Below are 15,837 nucleotides of genomic sequence, written 5' to 3'. Positions count from 1 at the left end.
CTCGTTTGCGTTATTGCTGTCTATAAGCAATGTATGTTAAACGCGGCGAGGGATCATATCGAGGGATGAACGTGATTCTAGTCGTTAGGCTTTCTTCACATGAATATTATTTTCGGTATGGTGACCCGAAACATTTTATCGTGCCCATATGTTGCTGATGAAGCGGCTATGAAGTAAATTGTTTGAGACAGATTCTATGTCGTTTTTTTGAGGAATTTCGTATGGTGTTTTATGACGGTATTTTATGGACTTTACCTACTACTCGTAAAGAACTTCAAACTTACCTATATACAAGTAAAGGCCCGATGCAATGGAGAGCATCTAGTTACACACAAATATAATGTTTATTCGAATAACTGTACACATGTAGATCAAACGACTCAGTAATGGGAACCATAATAGTAGTGTTTAGTTTATTTTGATAGATAGTATAATAAAATATACTAATATTTTTTATTCAGCAAATTTCATTATAGTTAATGGTACTTATATGCAATCATAAAAAAATAACTAAAGTATCTAAATTAACCAATAAACTACACTACTATTCAAAAAGACCTCCGCGAGCTGTACCGGGTGCAAAGGTGCCCATCACACTTGCCGCGTTACCATATTGGATAGCGATGCCCAACTTATAAATATTTTTTATCAATAAATGATCATATCGTATAATGTACAGAAATAGTCCAGTGACTTTACGTAGCATCTGTCATCCCAGTACTTGTTTTCTATTCGTTTGTCGATGTACGTTTGTCATCTTGGCTAGGCCTTCTGACGTTGGGCCGAGACGACCCGCGATTTTATTGTGTGAAGCGCAGAGCTAACGTAACCGACGCCGAACGGATCTTAGATTAAAATGCGATTTGCGGCATATTCACTAGATCTGGAATTGGACACAGCTTAACCCGATTTATTTTTATTTTTCAAGCAACATCTGATACGAACCAACTTGGACTCCCAAAAGAAACTTGCTGAATTCCTACTGCTTACATAATAAGTAGGCAAACAGTCGTAAATTTTATGTGCCCTGTTCAGCGTTTCACTGTGTACTGATGAGTCAGAAAGGTCAGGTCGGCATGCGGTCATCTTACTTTGCGTGTGGAATTTATGTGTTCTCTTGAACGAAAGGTGAGAAGGGTGCTTTAATTGGGTATGTTTGGCCCTAGTTTCGTATGAGGCAAGTACTTAATAAGGAGTCGAAGTTTCATCGACAATCATCGTCAAAGTAAAATGTTTAAGTACCTATATAACACTTTAAAATCTCGCGTTTTGTACACATAATTAATGTCATTAACGGGTCTAACGCGATTAAATTTAATATCTCTCTAGATTGCACTAGCTGAAACGCCGTCGTCGATTTAAGAAACTATACTTGCCTGTATATTTATAGCTTATATGGATTAAGGTGCATATAAGCTATAAATGAATGAAGAAAATGAATGGGGCAGGGTGTTAGAGCACAGGCTGATAAATATGGGTGCAGTGAAAGAAATATGTATGGATGAAGTAAGAACGGCTGTGAGAAGTATGAAAAATGGAAAATCTGTAGGACCATATGATATACCAGGAGAGGTATGGAAGTTATTGCGTGAGGATGGATGTATGTGGCTGACTTTATTCTTCAATAAGTTGTTGCATGAAGAAACAATCCCCGACGAATGGTGCGACAGTTTGCTGGTGCCCATTTTTAAAAACAAAGGGGATGTACAGGAATGCAACAACTATAGAGGAATAAAGCTCATGTCACATAGCATGAAAATATGGGAAAAAGTGATAGAGAGACGCCTGAGAGATGAGAGTGATATAACACAAAACCAGTTCGGGTTTATGCCGGGGAGAAGTACAACAGACGCCATTTTTGCACTTCGCCAAATGAGCGAAAAATACAGACATGCCAAAAAGAACCTGCATATGGTGTTTAGGCTCCGAGAGGTTTTGTGGTGGGCTCTGAAAGAGAAATGCGTGCCTGGGAAGTATGTGAAGCTAATCCGGTCAATGTACAACCGATGTTGTACACGCGTCCGGTCAGCTGCTGGCACCACCGACAGGTTCAGTGTCACAGTAGGCTTGCACCAGGGATCGGCTTTAAGCCCTTACCTCTTCCTGCTAGTTATGGACGCTCTGTCATCGGACATACAGGAAAAGGCACCTTGGTGTATGCTGTTTGCTGATGACATTGTGCTTGTAGGTGAAAACGAACTAGAGGTGCAGAGCAGACTTGAAAAATGGCGGCAAAAATTGGAGAATGTTGGCTTAAAGATCAGCAGATCTAAAACAGAACACATGTTCTGCGATTTTGGCGGTTTCTCCAGTTTTGCTGCCATAGAACTCGATAGCGTGCTCCGACTTCAAGTACCTCGGTTCGCTCGTACAGTGCGATGGCGATATTGACCGTGACGTGAAAAACCGGATTAGCACAGGATGGATGAAATGGCGACAGGTTACGGGAACCGTTTGTGACGCTCGTATGCCCCTTCGGTTGAAGGGTAAAATTTATAAAACGATCATAAGACCTGTCGTCATGTATGGATCAGAGTATTGGGCCCTAAAGGTGACGGATGAAAAGAGATTGCATGTAGCGGAGATGAGAATGTTAAGGTGAATGTGTGGCGTGACGAGAATGGATAGGATAAGGAATGAGTATATAAGAGGAAGCCTGAAAGTTGCACCCATAACAGAAAAAGTAAGGGCAAATCGCCTAGCATGGTACAGGCATGTGATGCGGAGGGATGAAAGTCATGTGACGAGAAAGGTATTGAGAATAAATGTGGAGGGAGGTACGAGGAGAGGAAAACCGAGGAAAAGGTGGATGGACTGTGTGAAAGATGATATGAAACTAACGCAAGTGAATGATGAGATGACGGGTGACAGAAAGGTATGGAAGAAAAAGACATGCTGCGCCGACCCCAAGTGAATGGGACAAGGGCAAGCGAATGATGATGATGGATTAAGGTGCATCCACACCGCAGTAAACTTTTGTGAAGCAACTAGTGAGCAACACTGTGCAGTAAATAACTAGGTAGGTAGGTAAGTTATCTATAATGTTACCGTGTTGCACAGTTTACTCCACAAAAGTTAACCGCGGTGTGGATGCACTTTTATGCTTAAATCTATTGACAAAACGTTTAGGTAGGTACATCGTAATAATTGCTACATCGTTCAAAATTACCTACCTAATACGGCCAAATAAATCCGATTCCTCTGGGGGGCCGATTTTTGATTTTCGAACACTCGATTTCGTGCGCCTACTTTCAATATATCTCCACTGCCTACTAGGCATTTAAATTCAAAATATCAATTCGCCGTTTTCCACAGATTTTCGAGTGACGAAATCGAGCGCTCGAAATTCATGAATTAGCCCCCAGGGGCCTCTTGCAGGTAACCATCAAAATCGGGTCAGTATTTCTAACGCCAAGGTGGAACAATAACATGAGATACCCATACACATAGACTGCTAAAATCATAACCCTTCCTTTTAGTTTTGCTGTAGAGAGATAAAAAGCCAATTTGAAGGAAAGAATCCTAATTTTCCATCTCTCCCGCGTTTTCACTTTATTTCGGCGAAACATGAAAACTGAAGTATCAACTCAAGGTAAAAAAGGAACTAAACTTGTTTAGTCCCGCTGTAATTGCGCCGAGGGTTCGCCAAGATAAGCTCGTTTCTTTTTAATTTTCCTTCTGGAAATTACTTTAGGTCTTTCCGTGTTGAATAAATGAGCACCGTTGCACTAGCTGGTAGCTTTTTTAAATTTATTTCATTACCGTGGAAGAGATCGCGGACTGCAGCCGAGAAATGCTCGGGTTAAAGTGCACTCCTTAAATTGAAAGACTAGGCACGGTGCAAATGCAATGGGGTAAGATTTTTTTTAACATGTAAGACATACATCCATACTTAATATTATAAATGCGAAAGTCTGTCTGTCTGTCTGTCTGTCTGTCTGTGTGTTCCCTCTTCACGCTTAAACCGCTGAACCGATTTAGATGAAATTTGGCATAGAGATAGGTTGAGTCCCTGAGAAGGACATAGGATAGTTTTTATCCCGATAATCAGCCCTTAAGAAAGTAAAAAGCGGGGTGGAATTGAGATAATTAACGAAGTGCCTGCTACTTTGTGTGCATAATATGCTCAAATTTAGATTGCTATGAGAATTTTTCCAGGCGCTATTCTTACTCTAGCTGCGGCTACTAAGTCCACGCAGACGAAGTCGCGGGCAAAAGCTAGTACTTTTATACATAAATACATACTTATACAGGGTGTCCCTAGCCATTGGACAAAGCCGAAATGTACATTATGCATTAGGGTTTTTAGAACCAGTATACAAAGTATCATAACAACCGGTGTAGCGGTTACGAAGAAATTAACAAATTACGATTTTTTTACTTTGGAGTTAGTAGCTCCTGAGTTCATACATAGTATGAAACCTTCTTCGACCTTTTTGATTATCTTTTTTATTTATGACATTAATAAGATTCTGACTTTTGACAAATGTCGAAACGTTTGTTGTCGATTATTGGAAATAACTTTTGTTATTATTTTTTTATCTTTTGTTCTAATTAAAAAAATATTAACGTTAGAGCATTCCTGAGAAGTAACCCTACGTTGGATCTCAGGGTTTGTCCAATGGCTAAGGTCACCCTGTATACATAGGAACATCCCATAAAAATAGACCGTTGAGTTTGTTCACATTATTTATTCGTATGCAGTTTGTGTTTTTGAAGTACAACTTCTATAGGCGCGACTAAATAAGATTTTTTTTCTGACGGAAGTAACGCTCGGTAGTGACACACGCATAATAGGACACTCGTCTAAGTGCCAACATAGCGATAAACGTCATCGTCAAAGAAGTTTTACTTCAATCGCGCGTAAAGATTACACGCACACACTTTTTTTTCTTTGAATTCCGTAATCAGTTAGATCTTAAAAATGCATATTATATTATACGCCACAATGTCAAAGATAATGCATAACTGACAAGGAGGCGTATTACGAATAATTTGGGGGAATGAGATTTTCAGATTGGGATACGTTATATATTTAAAATTAATGAACAGGTATAAAATTTGGTAATAATGGCAAAAGGCCCGCGGAATTTGATTGATATGTTTGGTGACCAGCATTAGAAAATAGCTGACCATTCAAATTATGGGGAAGCAGAGGCAGCTGATGTCTATTTATCCATTCATTATTATCGACGTGGACGTTTTTGACGAGCGTATGGCGATTATTTTCTCCTTTATCAATAGTTTTCTCTCCATAGTTGCGATTATTATCATTCGTAGAATGCTTTAATGTCAAATAATTGAATTCGTTTTGATCAGTAAGAAGTATCGGGACTTTAACATTGTGATGTTTGTTTTTGACGGGCCAATCAGTATCATCGTAATATTTACCGTCATCTTGCATTTTATGGTTATTATTGTGGTGGTTGTTTTCGTCACTGTCGTCCAAAGAATGCTTTAATGCCAAAAATTCAGATTCATGATGTTTTTTAGTGGGGCCGTAGACCGCACCTTCAAATTTTCCGTATTTATTAATAGTCCAATGGTCCGAATTAGGTCCAGGTTTACTTACAAGAAGTGTCATTTCTTCTTTTTGTTGACCGGTATTATCAAATGAAGTACGATGTAAGGTTTCTTTATGTTCTTTTATAGTATTTTGTCTCTCATTATTATTTTCATCATTTAAATTCATAGACCATTGTAGAACTTGTTCATTTAAGCCTTCTTTTTTTGTATTCTCAATCATTGGCCAAGCAACTCCACCGTCGATTTTAACTTGTTTTGGAAAAGACTGAATATTTTTATTTTCGATGTTACTACCTTTATGTACAGCCCATTCCATTTGGTTTTCATCTTTATTATTAAATAAATTGTTTCCGTTATAAACTCCTTGCTTGTTCTCTTCATTAGTAGAGTAAGGATGTTTATCGTTATAACAACTATTGTCCTTCCACTTGTTGATATCCAAACCAGGAATATGAGTACATGGCATGTGTTGATTGCTGAAAAAATATAGGAATAAAAAACGCATTATTTAACATGTAATTATTAATTTAACAGCGAAATAAGTCTTTTAAGTTTTAAGACGTGATTACTGTTCCCTATAATTGCGAAAAATTGTAGGTATAAAGTCGTAGGAACACGCAATCATATTATGGTCGTTCGTGCATAGCCGTAGAATGTAGTAGTGAAGACAAATAGTAATCGGAGCAAGTAAATTCATAATAATTATAATAATAATGACGCGTTGATGATATTAGTTGAATAATTCATTAATTATGCAGGTACATATACTCACTGAGGCCCGACAAGTTCGAACGCATGCGGCTGAATGAACTTGATCGCATCCGCGTTGTCACACGCGAAACGAGCAATGCTAGTCTTCCTGACCTCGTGCAATTGAGCTGTGAATAAATTTAACGTTTTTTATTGCCAATACAAACAATGCTACTGTGAAATAGTGCGATTCGAACAAATTGGTGTCAGTAGCAAATTGGGTTTAAACGGTAATCAAGCTTTGCCATAGGGGAAATGTACCGTTTTTTTTTTGCTAGTAACGTACGTTAAATGAAGAATTATACCTATTATTCAAGAATAAAATGGACAGCAAAAATTTTTTCACCTAAATAGTAATTACTAGGTATTTAAGTAATCATAATTTCGATTTCCTTAAGACGGCTTCGTCAATTTATCTTTAATAGGTATATGACATCTATTTCAGTTTATAATTAAATGCACTATAGTAAGTAGGTACTTACGTAAAGTAAAACTGTGGAATTGATGGCCCCTCTCGAACCAGAAGCGGTCAGCATATCTATACAGCTGCAGCTGTTTCGTCATGATACAGAAGAGTGTAGGGCCGACGTATGTGTCAGGCAAGTGGTTCTCGCTCATTATACCAGCTAACAGGTCAATGTCCTCTATTTGTACGTATAGCCTCTTTAGAGCTTCTATTTTCTAGAAAAAAAAATGAGTTAGAAAACGCGAAATATCATCTAACATTTTCCATGTCAATTACCTATGGGCCAATCAAATTAGATCCATAAAAAGCGTTTCAAGGAAATAATTTCCAGTAAGCTGAAAATCATTTTAATGTCTTGATTGGGTCCTAAATGCGTGTAATTCGAGTTTGTGCGTTCCCATGAGGTGTGAATGTTTGCTCTTTATCCATTTTTTTTGCTTATAGCTCGAAAATGGTACAGTCAAGAGCATATATGTATATACATTCCCAAAGTTTTAAAAAATATGTGTACGCTCTTACACCTTAGTCAATAAAGTCGTGTTCACATATTTTTGAGCCATTTGTCTGGATCAATATTTTGCCTTCGACTGTACGTCCGACGGAAGATATCAAAACGATTTCCAGCTTTAATTCTTTGAAAATTTCTAATTTTGGCCTACTACACAAAATCTTAACCATGTTCCAAACCTAGGGCCTGGGTTGTAGAGGGTCTCACTTAATAATACATTTAAATTTTATTTTATTTTTGCTTATCTACTGGAGTAAACAACCGCCTCAGAAGTTTTCACGAGAAAATATGTTATTTATGTATTTATTCCATTCTAGGACATTCGAACGCTAACTGCTAGCTATAACCAATGATACTTAACCATGGGGTAAAATAAGTTAAAGCTGAAGCTTTTAGCAATTACATTAATTATTATGTTATTTATTATTAATACCTATTGTACTGTATTATGATTAGAGGGCGGAGTACCGGTGGCAAATTTCACACTAAATGTATGGAGTCGCCTAAACTTTAAATAAATAACGACTTTAAATTTTGCCACCGGTACTCCGCCCTCTAATTATGATCTTTCTAATGATTTTGTTAGTAAAACACTGATTCAAACTTTCACGATTTTTACTCATTATTATTCACAACGACGGGACTTAATAATCGCGTAAAATAAGTTTTAAATTTACCTCCGACGTTTCGAATACGGCGTTATCCCCGTGGTCTAGGAGAAGACTGGCTAAAGTTGACATCAACATCTTCTAGGCGCCGTTCTCGAAACGTCGGAGGTAAATTTAAAACTTATTTTACGCGATTAAGTCCCGTCGTTGTAAATAATAATTTAGTTAGTAGTTTAAATATTACTAATTACTAATTTATTTTATCAGGATAAAAAAACGTAAACACAAGAAAGGAAACAGTGAAAAATGTTTTTAATTTTAGACACTTGACAAAAGAACCTGAGCTGATAGGTGTCTATCATCATTTAAAATTCGCCCTGACCGCAGACAGTCTGGATTGTATTTAGCTACCCGCCCACTTTCTAAATATAAAAGCTTAATAAGCTTTCTGTTTAATTGTTTATCAATTCCATTTGGTGATAAAAATAAATCATATGAATTAATGAAGCTAAAGCCTGACCAGTAATATATGATCATTGTCAAGAGGGCGCTGTTGTTGTGCAATTCAGTATAGTATGAAAAAATTAGTTCCAGTGAAATTCCGCAGCATGGCGCATGATCATGTATTCCTGGTCAGGCTTTACCTGTAGATTTATGCAATAGGGTATTTGACTACTAGTCGAATCAGTTTCTTTTTTCGAACTGTCAAAACGATTTTGCTACTATGGAATTTATATGAAACGCTAGCATGTGACGTCACAATCAAATTACCTACTCTTTATAGTTTTATACGGGTTTTAAAATAGATATTGTGTCTAAAAATAACTGCTGTCTACGTTACTCCATTAATCTTCCGGTGCTTTATTTCATGCTTGGTGTAAAATAATTTATTTTAAATACAGTCAAATACCCTATTGTTATTTGTTTTTACAACCAAAATCTCGAATAAGTAAACGAAATTTCTGTGGCTAGGAGTGCCAGAGCCAGCTTTAGAGCATAACGAACTGACAACTTTATTTAACCTAATGATTTGTGTAGTAAATACTTTGCTTGTTGTAAAATAGGTAACGTAAACCTTACTGTTGTATAGTATTTGATAATGAGAAATTGCAGGAGTGCACCCCATGCTTCGCCTTTGTTGCAAAGTTCGGTGCCCATTCTCCAGCATGTTAAAATGTTAAAAATTTGTGTGCAGAATCTAGGTGACACAGAATCCGATAAAAATACCTCATGATCCATGACGTCTTCAAAATCTTCAAATTTTCTGGCTGGTTTCATACCGCAGATATGTCTGTAATCATTGTATCCTCTTATACCTAAATCTCTTCCCCGTTGTATGTCTAAAGTTGGTAGGTCTGCAGCTCGTTGCAAATCTCCGTAGTATTTTTCTGAAATCTTGAGTAACAAATAATTACCAAATCAAACTTAAAATGACTGAGAAAAAATCTTAAATTCTTTGAGATGAAGATTCCAGTTCTTTTGAACACTGACAGTTTGAGTTAGATTGAGTTTGTATTTTTTGTTTGGAAAATTAAATGTATTTTTTCTAGGATATATATTTAGCTCGAACGTTACATTATATAATTAAGCGGTAATTAGTTTTTTGATATTTTTTTTTAATTTACCCAATGGGTCATAACCACGTCATAAACCTGCATCTCGTATTGTGTTGTTTGAGTGAATATCATTTATCGCTACATTTATTTAGAAATGTCATAATTAGGATTAGCAATGGCTTTTTAATTAGGTACTATAATACCATCCAACTTCAAATAGTACAAAAACTTCCAACTATGGTTCGAAATTAACTCAAACATCTTCGGTCAGATGTGACTCCTAGCTGAATGTCGTAGTTCTATGGCAACATATTTTTGGAAATGAAGAAAAAACACAAAGAAAACCAAAAATAACATTGGGATTAATTACGTACTGAAGGTAAGTCCTGAACTTGCAGAATATTTATTGAGTTACCTACGGATATAAAATTATCTCACCTCAGGATCCTGGATGTCGTCTATTCTGGCTGCGTGTTGGTAGAATGTACCCCTGTTTATTTTCTCAAAATTCTTATCCTGCTCGATAAGACTTTGTCTGAAGGTCGTATTGCTGACGGAGAACTCCCTGTCATAGTGATATTTTTCATCGTACAACCTACAAATTAATGTTTCATTTTGGTAATATTGTTAATATTTTCATAAAAGCAATCCGACTACGGTTTTTCTTATAAACATCACTACCTTTTCTTTAAAAGTCGGTAAAAATGTAGCCTACTTACCATTACATGGTACCTATAAATCGACATGTTCTTCACCAAAATGGTCTTAACAGCTTGGACGGTACGGTGGAACACACAAACATACCTACATACATACATACATAATTTGCTAAATTCGTATGTAATCCTTCCCGTGGGTATATTTATAGAAAAATATTCCAAAACTCACACATTGGAAAATTTATATCTCATCAGAAACTAACCAAAGGCACATATTGTATGGTATTATCAGTTGTTTGAAGTTGTTGTTGTTTTTATTTAGAATTTTAGATTCTTCTACCAACGGTAGATTATGTGATAAATCAGCCGCTGGCGTGTAAGAGTACGCGCATACTCTTATACGATACATTACTGCGGACTCATGCACACAGTAGCCATATGATAAATATGCGGATGGCAACACCATCTATTAACTCTAACCAGAACTGCTCCCGTGTGACAACGTCCTTGGAGATTTAATTGTATACTTCATTTTTAAAACATAATTACAGTCTTGTCTCAAAAATACTTCTGCTAAAAATAATAACTTGCGTAACTTTTGTATTTTCATTGAATTTATCATTATTTTCCGCACAGCACTTCTAACTTCCGTTTACTTCAAAATACGACATAAGTTCAGAGCGTATCCTAAACAGCTTCGTGGATTTTGGTGTAGCGTACTCTTATCGGATGCGTGCTCTTAGACCAGTTTACCCTATTAAACGTCTCTCATAGTAAAAGCTAGAAAATGATATTAAAGGCCTCTCCTCACCTAGCAACAAATCGCATGCGATTTTTGATACATTGCGGCTTTTGATCGATCAATTGAATTCGTCGAACGTACTTAGCCGGCATTGTATCTTAAATCGCATGTGATTTGTTGCAGGGTGAATAGCGGCCTTTAGGCTAAAAATTTAGCTCTATATCGACATTATTGCTATGAATGCTATGATTTACTTGATTCTGCCATCCAGCATAGTATGGAAGTATCTGACGGCGATCTCAAACTCGGCGTAGACCAGCGGCACAGCGCTCTCGTCGTACGCCGTCACATATTGCACGTGTTCCGATATTAGCCCGTATTTTAACATGTTCTTATAGCCTAGGGAATAAAAAGATTTTAGACGACATGTTTCCATAATTATATTATGTGCTTAGATTTCCTAACAATTAGGATTTAACCCTATTAGGTTTAGAAAATTTAGACCGAACATGTGACATTTTAATTTAATGTTTGGAACTATGATAAAAAATGAAAATTTCGATAACTTACCCAATATTTTTGGTAATAGTTCATACATAAGAATGTTCTGCGCTGTGGCAATATTAATCTGCCTCGCTACTTTGAAGAGGCGGTCGTCCTTCCAGCAAGGGTTCAGCTTGTACAGGGCTTGTGCCAACCGGTTGTGCTCCCTCATGAAGAAAATTGCGAATGTTGTCGTTCGCAAGTCAAAGTTACCGGCTTCGGGAACTCCTGCATACATAAAAATTTGAATAATATAAGAATTTTTGGAGCTGGAATTAAAATAACTCTTAGAAAAGTGAACACGTCGTATAAACGAAACAAAGAACACAATACATATACCTATTATAATCCTGTTAGGTTCTTACCAAACACGTAACATCTACTTTCGTTGTTCATGTTTTGCAGACATATAGTATTATTCAAGTTGGTCATGTTGATAAGTTTCATCAAAGTTGGAATGTAATCATCCAGTTCTTCTTCTATTGGAGATGTTATAGCGTCGATGAGTCCGCCTGTTGTAGGTAAACTTATAGGTACCACTCCTTGGCGACGGCGACGGTTTGTAGAAGGCATGTTTCCAAAGGTGCCTAGATTTCCTAACAATTGAGGATTTAAACTTATCAAGCTCGCAAGCATTTCCGGATTTATCTTGGAAAGATTTTCAAGCATTTGCTGGTTTGTCAAATTTAGGTTGCCTAATCTTTCAGGATTAAGCACTGCGAGATTATTTAACATTTGAGAATTTAACATAGTTAAATTCTGTAGCATTGATAACACTCCTTGCATATTCCCCAAAGTAAACATACTTCCTAGCATTCCTCTATTACTAGTCAAGGTAGAATTTTGCCACATTGGGGAGTTATTAAACATTGGTCCATTCAGCATCATAAAATTAAACAACATATTTTGCCGACTTTGCATTGTCATATTTTGCCACATAGAAGAATTTGACATTTGCTGGTTTAACATCGTAAGATTTGCTAAGACTGCGGGATCCATCAAGGAGAGCAAGGTATTTAAATCTGTTGTGTTGATTGCCGTTAGATTAGCTAAGGGCACATAACGGAAGCCTCTGTATTGTAGTTTTATCAAACCATGCTCGTACACTCTGACTGCATTCTCACTTCTATCATCGACACCGTATATTGTAGAAAGATCTATAAGCGGTGTTTGAAAATTTATCTAAAATAAGAAAATAGTATAAGTAAAATTCATTGACAGTATTAGGCTCGAATATATCTATATGCAGTTGTTAGATGGTTAATTATAATTACTTAAATTAAATAAATAATTTAAAAAAAGATTAACTAATATTGCCCTTTCGTACTGGTAACCTAGTAATCTAGCATTTTTATGACCTCTGAAACGAGTAATTACGTCGAATTACTATAAGTTTAAAAGCCAAATAAGGGTACCTACGCACATTTTGCGAAGTAGGTTTAAGGCATTAACAGCAACACTTACAAATGATCAGTTAAGAGTACATGTGGTCTGTAGACTTTAATGACGTTATTCATAAAAACGCTTGTCAAGTCTAACAAGCCCTGTTAACAATTCTATAATCGTTGGTTTTTGATATTTGTATTTATTAGAAAAGGAAAAACATTGTCTTTGCAATAAGTTTCACTATTTTTTAATCTATGACTTGTTTTCGTCATAAATAATGTGCAATTTGTTTCAACACTACAGTTATTTATGTTTTTATTCCTCACTATTTTTTTACCTGTTCAGGTGTATACGTATCGTTGATACAGCCATTATCCTGGAAGGTCTCCGCTCTCGAAAAATTCAAACAGCGTATATCAGTCACTCTGAGATAAGGATCATCATTAGGAACTAGTATAGGCTTGCATCGAGGGTCCAACCGCCCTTCAGGCTGGCAACAGTACGGTCTATATCTTAGATAATCATCTGAAACAGGAGAAAATTATGTATTAACTATGTACCATGAACCATACCCTGCGGGCTAATAAGCAAAGTCTGAATCAACCACTTCAAAGTAAATAATAATGATAAAAACTGCTATCAACATTCCAATAAAAATAAGCAAAGTCTGAATCAACCACTTCAATGTAAATAATAATGATAAAAACTGCTATCAACATTCCAATAAAAATAAGCATTCTGAATCAACCACTTCAATGTAAATAATAATGATAAAAACTGCTATCAACATTCCAATAAAAATAAGCAAAGTCTGAATCAACCACTTCAATGTAAATAATAATGATAAAAACTGCTATTAACATTCCAATAAAAATAGTTATGAAAAAACTGTCATAAAGATATAGACTCATGGGTTTTTGTCGACCTATCATCTATCAGTCTCCAGCACATCGGGGAATCACTAAGAGGACGGCAAATCTTCGCGATTCATGCCTTACAAGTATATATGTAGTTAAGTGTTCACTTACAAGGTCCGTTAAGTAAACTGACATCAAGATGGATGAACTCGAGATAATGGTAGGCGCCTATGGTGAACTCATGTTTGTCGACCACTCGTCCATCGGTCTGCAGCGTTGTGCGGACTCGCCGAGCGGAAGGTAAATCGCCACCGTTTCTGTCTCTGCGGATATCTCGTTTGTCTGAAAATGATTTTTGTTTTCTTAGTTTGACGTACTTTATTTAATTTTTGTAAGACCGTTAAGGTGATATTCGGATGGCGGCTGCAGCTGCATTACTGTTGACACATTATTGCTGTGACACTGAAGCCGAATATGTCATTGCTAATTTTGATAAAATCTTGATAAAATGAATGACGTTCGTTGCGGCACCGCGATTACGATGAACAATCCAACACTCATTTTATCAAGTAAATTCACAGTGATAGCGGCTGCGTCAGTGCCGCGGCAGTAATGACACAATAGGGTTGTTGACACATTATTGTGTCATGTCATGTCATGTTGAATTTTATAACTAAATCTTGTTAAATAGATAGAAAATGAGCAATTTATCACAATAAATTGGAAACTTAAAAAATATATGGGAAAATAAAAAAATACAAGACCAACCAAGTTACAATTTTTTTTAACTTCCAAATAGGAAAAAAATCGATTGCTTACATTTTATTTAAAAATATACATAAACGCAATATTTCACTGATAAAATCGCAATTTCCTTGTTTTCCATACATCGAAACGCTTCTTAGCTATAGCGACGTTACATAGTTACGTCACGATGTATTGCCATTTTGTTAGAAGCGTTTCGTCAGTAAAGTGCGGGTGCCAGACTTTGACCAACATTTGTGACTTTTGTATTGCTTTATGACAATCGGTAATACAGGCATTCGATCCTCAAAACAAACCTGATTTACTGATACCATTAATAAAAAATTGTCAAATACCCTATAGTATATACCGAATGCACCTGCAGTTGCCATCCGAATTTCGCCTTTGGGGTACAGAGAATGAAAAATAATTTTATCAAATTAAATATTTCTAGTAACTCTGGTAACAATGTCAATGTTGTATAATTTAATTTTTTGTCGTAATAAATAATTTCCTGTTCCTGTGGACCACTAATGTCAAAAAGAAGTATCCACTTAGGGCGGCACATACTGCAACCCTATGAGGTACAGATCATTACGACCCAAAGAATCTGGAATTTTCTGGACTCAACGGGCATTAGTAATGGACTTTAAAGGGCCGTCACAATAGATCACCGCTTGGTCGACGTGACACTCACAGGCCCACAACACCCCAACAATAATAATAATAAATAATTTTAAAATTCACCATTGGCATAATCCGGATTCATCAATCTTAAATATGGGCCTCTAGCAGATCCTCTCGTGGGAAAGTGGTAATTGTTGCATGTCCCGTCGATCCGACTGCCTTCATGAGGTGTGCAATGCCTCACCAATATCGTGCAATTTCTGTACATACGAAAGTTTAAAGTATTTTTATATTTATTATATTTTGTTATTTTTTAGATTCCTAAAATTGATTTGCTACAATGTGCGCTGAGGTTAGTCTCTTATAGTTGACCTTACTAACCAAATCAAATATCAATTGGGTTCATATTATATAACGAGTTAATACGTCCCAATCATTAATGTGATTAACTAAGCGCACTTAGTTAAGACTCAGGGAGATTTTTTGTATTTTTATTTTATTTGGGTTAAAAACTTTATTTAAAATTGTTAGTAGGTACTTGTATAAGAGTATAAGTAGGTATATAGTGCTAAAGCTGAATTATTCTGCTAAGTAAAACATCCAAGAGAGAAATTGTTGGTTAATATTTCAAGTGAGATTTTGTACCTGAAATTTCATTTTGGATTAACGCAAGTTTTAACACCGCAAATAAAACAGAAAACTCACGAAATACTATTTTAATGACTAGGTAAGATTTTAGGACACAGAAACCAAAACATACGTGTTCGGTCTTAACAAAAACAAGTTTTTTGACACAGGATGAGGACTGATTATTAAGAATCAAAGAAGATAAGCAGTAATAAATACTTACGAGTACGTTGTGTTC

The 15,837-nt window shown here is 36.2% G+C and overlaps 1 protein-coding gene across 1 annotated transcript; it reads right to left on the bottom strand.

Annotated features, from left to right (window-relative positions):
* Window positions 1–5,029: 5,029 nt before the first annotated feature.
* LOC134748762 (uncharacterized) lies at window positions 5,030–15,240 on the bottom strand. Its single transcript, XM_063683544.1, has 13 exons — window positions 15,093–15,240; window positions 14,716–14,804; window positions 13,769–13,977; window positions 13,071–13,283; window positions 12,778–12,817; window positions 11,704–12,540; window positions 11,386–11,644; window positions 11,070–11,214; window positions 9,853–10,009; window positions 9,086–9,268; window positions 6,759–6,957; window positions 6,299–6,404; window positions 5,030–6,002 (listed from the first exon to the last, which is right to left on the bottom strand). Exons 1-13 carry the CDS (start codon window positions 15,238–15,240, stop codon window positions 5,042–5,044), a joined length of 3,546 nt encoding a protein of 1,181 aa, XP_063539614.1. The 3' UTR covers window positions 5,030–5,041.
* Between the last annotated feature and the right edge of the window lie 597 nt (window positions 15,241–15,837).

The sequence above is a fragment of the Cydia strobilella genome, chromosome 2 (assembly GCF_947568885.1).
Source record: "Cydia strobilella chromosome 2, ilCydStro3.1, whole genome shotgun sequence".
NCBI lineage: Eukaryota > Metazoa > Arthropoda > Insecta > Lepidoptera > Tortricidae > Cydia > Cydia strobilella.
This window is presented reverse-complemented; position numbering and strand designations above follow the sequence as displayed.

Bases quoted from the DNA above. Each gene is read 5' to 3' on its own strand.
- LOC134748762 (XM_063683544.1), bottom strand. From the start codon at position 15,240: ATGTACAGAAATTGCACGATATTGGTGAGGCATTGCACACCTCATGAA. The intron at 13,284-13,768 runs GTGAACACTTAA...TAATACATAATT, and splicing joins TTACTTAACGGACCTTGTAA to TTCTCCTGTTTCAGATGATT. The intron at 6,405-6,758 runs GTAAGTACCTAC...ATTTATTCACAG, and splicing joins ATTCCACAGTTTTACTTTAC to CTCAATTGCACGAGGTCAGG.